The sequence below is a fragment of the Budorcas taxicolor genome, chromosome 7 (assembly GCF_023091745.1).
Source record: "Budorcas taxicolor isolate Tak-1 chromosome 7, Takin1.1, whole genome shotgun sequence".
NCBI lineage: Eukaryota > Metazoa > Chordata > Mammalia > Artiodactyla > Bovidae > Budorcas > Budorcas taxicolor.
In genome coordinates, this window is record NC_068916.1 from 7,134,200 (window position 1) to 7,139,372 (window position 5,173).

At 56.6% G+C, this 5,173-nt stretch overlaps 1 protein-coding gene and 1 non-coding gene across 2 annotated transcripts; both read right to left on the reverse strand.

The window, feature by feature from the left end:
* Window positions 1-502: 502 nt before the first annotated feature.
* Window positions 503-3,968, reverse strand: RPL18A (ribosomal protein L18a). The gene is made up of 5 exons (XM_052643606.1): window positions 3,869-3,968; window positions 2,352-2,531; window positions 1,663-1,792; window positions 870-979; window positions 503-649 (listed from the first exon to the last, which is right to left on the reverse strand). The coding sequence occupies exons 1-5, from the start codon at window positions 3,884-3,886 to the stop codon at window positions 557-559; spliced, it is 531 nt and encodes a 176-aa protein (XP_052499566.1). The 5' UTR covers window positions 3,887-3,968; the 3' UTR covers window positions 503-556.
* LOC128051816 (small nucleolar RNA SNORA68) lies at window positions 1,099-1,232 on the reverse strand. Its single transcript, XR_008199747.1, has one exon. It is a non-coding gene; the product is annotated as a small nucleolar RNA SNORA68 (small nucleolar RNA).
* Window positions 3,969-5,173: the final 1,205 nt, after the last annotated feature.

The following is a 5,173-nucleotide window of genomic DNA, read 5'->3' on the forward strand; positions in this document are numbered from 1 at the left end:
CCTCCTCGGTGGGATTAGCACAGCTTCATTCAAGGGGCCCCCAGCGGGCAGAGGGCAAACAAGCCAGCGCAGCCGCACAACCCTCCTGGGCGCCCCCTTGGACCTGCTCTGAGGATCTACAACAGGGCTGGAGGCTAGGTAGGGAAGATCACACCTGCAATAGAACCAAACCCACAGGCTTTTCCCCCTGGGTGCAGCTGTCCTTTTACCGCCAAGAATGAGGGGGAGCAGCACAGAGCTGAGAAATACGCATAACACGGCAGGCAAAAGAGATCTGGGGCCAAAGCTGGGGCCTGCAGCACACCCCGAAGCTCACAGCACAGCTGTCTGACCGCACTGAATGAAGAGAGCACTGAGTGGGGAGGAGCTTGCCCTTCCTGAGAATCCAGTGCCGGGGCCCTACTCAAGGAGGGGAAGACCCCTCCCAGCGCACTCACAGCTTGGCTGCACCCTTTTGAGTTCTGCAGGGTGTGTAAAGAAAACAAGACGTGTATCTGGGCACTCGGTTTTCCCATTAAGTTTTATTTGGGCAGACCTGGGGACAGAGGGCCTGCACCTAAAAGAAGGTGTTGGGCCTCTTGGTGGTGAAGCGTGGCTTGTGCTGGCGACGGAGGACCCGGTGGGGCAGTGGGAACTTGATCTTGGAGTCCTGGGACAAGAAGAGGCAGGTAAGGGGGGTGGCGGTGGTGGAAGGCTCTTAACTTTGTCTCCCAGGGACCACTGAGGTGTGGCCACCCCCCACAGGGTTCCTGCGTCAAACCCACTGCCTTATTGCATCTCCCAAGGCTGGGGGAGCTGTCAAACCAGTCTGGTGTTCCAAGAGAGCCCCCTCAGCCCAGCCCGCCCTGCAGGACCCGGAGGGCACTCACGTGGAACTGCTTGACCGCTGGTCGGCGGCACTTGCTGGCTGCGATCTCCTCCACCTTCATGATCTGGATTGAGTGGGCCCGGGCTCGGTGCCGGGCGCCCATGTCTCGGTCTGCAGAGATCAGGAGGGGGGAGGGTGAACGTGCACATTTTCCCATCATGCGTGGGGATGGAGGGCGCTTGGGGACCAAATAGCCACAGCATCTGGTCCCAGCAGACACCGGCCACCAAGTGTGTAGAACCTCCAAATTCACTTTGAGGGGCACGGCTGCAGCCCCACAAAGGCGACAAGGTAACATTTGCTGTTAGCACCTCTGTTTAAACCACTGCTACAAGAAACAGCAGTTCTTGGGTTTAGGTGCTCGGATTCTGGTCCCAGCAGGTGACACACGCTGGAGCACTCAGGGTTGCTAATGCCAGGTCCCATCCCTGGACAGGGGCTGGACTAGGTTTCTGGCAGGCAGCTGCATCTATACAGGGCTGACCTTAAACCTCAAGGGGAGGTTCCAGATGCAGTTGGTGCTGGTGAACCAGCTCAGGAATGACCAGAGCCCCTCCTCTCCACCCACCCCCAGCCCGAGTCCACTTACTGCCAGGTTCCAGAAAAAGGCACGCTTGGGGCATCCTCTCCACTCCTAACCCCAAAGCAAACATCTCCCCTGCCTCCATCCCTGAGGACTGCCCCCCAGCCCCGAGAAGCCTCTTGCATTTATTGCGCCTCTGTCTGACTGAAGTGTCAGACTGAGCTGCAGGTGCCTGCCCTGTTGAGTCTAAAGCAGAGGCCTGGCGGCTTACAGCACTGGGTGACGGCGCCGGCGGTGGTCAGATCCCGGTACTCGCGGTACATGTTGTGGGTGCCGCTGCGGGAGTCATAGCGCAGCCAGATGCCGAAGTTCTTCACTCGCAGGGGAGATTTCTCGAACACCTGTCAAGGAGAGGAGACCGGCTGAGGCTAGAGCAAGTGGGCCTCGACCAGGGGCCCCCACCATTCCTGAACCCCTGCCCCCAACACTACGAAGGATGGTTCAGCCCCTGGACCTCTCTTGCCTGTCTTCTAGTCCCTGCACCGTCAGGAACCTGAGGGGAAATCTTCTGTCTGAGGGAAATCTCCATGGTAACCGCAGGGATGAAGGGCAGTCCAGGCTGGGATGCTCCCCGCAAGGGGACTGACACAGCTTCCGAATTCCCCTAGCCAACCAACAATTCTCTTGGGACCATCTGGGCCATAAAACCATCAGTTACCCAGTGCAGCTTCACTGTGCAGAGTCCAGCACTGCCCTCCCCCCAACTTTACAGATGAAGCCCAGGGTTTCCTCATTAGGAAAAGGGCACCAAGCCACCTATTCCATCCTAATGTAGGGCATGAAGACCACAAAGGAACAGGATCAGAGGGCTGTAAAGTCTGCTAACTCTGGAGGGTGACAGATGTCCCATGGGAAAGTGTAAATTCACCCCGATCCCACCCAGCTTCAGACACCCCATACCTGTCCACAGTAGACGATTTCCCCCGAGGATTTCTTCATCTTCTTCAACTGAGACACAAAGTACCAGAAGCGGGACTTGGCAACAACATGGTTAGGCGCAAAAATCCGCATGCGATAGAGGGGCGGCGTGCGGCATTTGGGGGTCGGCAGGCAGCGCCCCACCACCTTATACTCTCGAAGCTAAAAAAGAAACAATGGTTGAGGTGGGGACCAGCACCCAAAGTCTAGAGGCAACTGCGGGGACTCACTCTGCTCCCTTTCCCAAGCCTGTTGACAACGGATCAGGGGATGGACAAGGTCAAGTCCCACCAGTGCCTTCCTGGGATATCTGGGTGACTGTGGGTCATTCCATGGTCCGAGCCTTCCACATAAAAAGCAGTGAGAGTGAGGAGGATTAACCCAGGTGCCCGAATGCCCTTTGCCCTGGCTCAGGAAAGCTGGGTGAGGCTCTCAGCCCCTCTCTCTCCCTTCACCTTAGCTAGGCACAGACCAGGGGGGCTGTCTCCTTCCTCCCAACACCTCATCTATCCAGCTCACAACCACTTGTCAAAATGAAAAGTTGGAACTCCAGAGACAGTGACCAGCCGGGAATCTCACAGCCAACTCCAGGCAGAATCAGGACAAGAATCCAGTTCCCTGCCCAGCTCTGGGTTTTCCTGACTTAGGTCATGTCTTGGGGCTGCCTCAGTTTCCCAGTTGCAGTCCAAGAGGTTTCGACTCCCAAGCAGAAGCTCCCTGTTTGCACAGATGCAACAGGGATGATATCTGCCACATTCAAATCCTGGGATACAGTAGAGAGGAGCCACCTCCACAAAATGGCTCATCACCATTTTACTAATTAATGTCAGCAGAAAACAACCGCAAATATCACAAACTCCATTCTTACTTTAACCTCTCAATCTGACTCATCGGCCTCCCAGACCACCCACTCAGGAAGGGACCGATGCGGTCGGATCCCTTCCCAGTGTGCAAACTGGAGCTGGAAAGCTGAGAATGACCCACCTAAAATGCTTCTCCGCAGGGTCTAATCTTCCATCTCTGAACCCTAACGATGATTTTGCCCAGCACCTGCCACAGCGGTTAAGACTCCCACTCCCCATGTTAGCCCCGAGCTATAATAATTTTCTTCTACTTCTCTTACAGCCGTTCCAAGAAAAACACTATTGCCCGCAACTCCCCCACCCTTGGCACTATATTCACTTCGCAAACGGAGAAACCGAGGCTCGGAAGGTCGGTGAAGTCCCGTGGCGCGTGTTTCCACGCCGCTCAATTTGTCTCTTCTGTGGAAAGGAGACTCGGACTCCCCGGCTCCCGCGATCCCCGAGCCGGCCCGGGCCACGCTCTGGCCTCCCCACGCGGCTCCCGCAGTGGCCGCCATGTTGGCCGCAACTGGGGACCTCGGCGCACTGGCCCTAACCAGAACGCGCACTCCCCGCGTGTCCCATGCCTCCTCCCGCAGCTCCCGATTCGGCCCGCGTCACGTTCTCTGACTCCTTGCCCCACCGCGCCCACCTTACCGTCCCTGAGGCCTTCATGGCGCTCTACCCACGACCGCCGCCACCCTCGAAAAGGAAGTGGCCGCTCTCGCGCAGCCGCTCACCCTGATTTCGCGGCCGGAAGTCCCGCCCTTTCGATGCCGCGAGCCCATTGGCTCCTCAGCCCCGAGCTCAATAAGATTTGCTGCTTTGTTGTCTCCAGATCCACCAACCTCTCGCAGCCCGGCCTCCCTTTGCGGCGAGACTACAACTCCCGAGACGCAGCGCGACAAGCCCTCCTGTTCTACCGAGGCGTAAGGGAGCCTCGGCGCGCGCGGCATGCCGGGAGTTGTAGGTACACCGGGCGGTCTCGGAGGCCCGGTCCGGGTTCCTGCCTTTACATCCATTCTGTGTGCATCATCGTCCCGGTGATGAGGCTCCAGGACCTGAGCGTTCTCTTCTGTAAAACGGGAATGTGTGCGTAGTCGCTCAGTCGTGTTCGACTCTTCGCGACCCCATGGACTGCAGCCTGCCAGGCTCCTCTGTCTATAGGGATTCTCCAGGCAAGAATATTGGAGTGGGTTTGCCATGCCTTCCTCCAGGGGGTCTCCCCAGTTCACGGATCGAACCCAGGTGTCCCGCATTGCAGGCGGATTCTTTACCGTCTGAGCCACCAGGGAAGCCCAAAATGGGAATAGTACTGGTGTTTTTTTTTTTTTTCCTAGTAATGTTACCATACTGGCTTCCCGGGTGGCGCAGTGGTCAAGTATCCACCCGCCAAGAGACACAGGTTAGATCCCTGGGTCGGGAAGATCCCTTGGAGCAGGAAATGGCAACCCCCTGCGGTATCTTTGCCTGGAAAATTCCGTAAACAGTGGAGCCTGGCTGGCTACGGTCCATGAGGTCGCAAAGAGTTGGATAGGACTGAGCAGGTAACACTCATTCACACTCAACTCGTGTGAAAGGCCAGGTACAGAGCAGTTAACAAATGCTAACGTTCATTAAAGGCTTTCCTGGTGGCTCAGTGGTGAAGAATCTGCCTGCCAAGAGATGCGGATTCCATCCCTGGGCCAGGAAGATTCTCTGGAAAAGGAAATGGCAACCCACTCCGGTATTTTTGCCTGGGAAATCCCATGGACAGAGGAGTCCATGGAATCGCAGAGTCAGACAAACCCCCTAAACATTCATTAAGCAATGGAATAATAATTATTATTATGGGAGGATCTGATTTGTGTTTCATAGTAGCAGATATTCAAACCCCATCTGCTTGTTTCCAGTACAGATCCTGGGGCAGATTAGGGCTTGGGGCTGGGCCCGAGGGGTGGATGGGGGTGCTAAAAATGATCA

What these genes read in the sequence shown, in the direction of transcription:
- RPL18A (XM_052643606.1), bottom strand. An exon ending in AAATCGTCTACTGTGGACAG is followed by an intron (nt 1,793 to 2,351) that starts GTATGGGGTGTC and finishes TCTCCTTGACAG; the next exon opens with GTGTTCGAGAAATCTCCCCT. An exon ending in CGGCGCCGTCACCCAGTGCT is followed by an intron (nt 980 to 1,662) that starts GTAAGCCGCCAG and finishes TGATCTCTGCAG; the next exon opens with ACCGAGACATGGGCGCCCGG.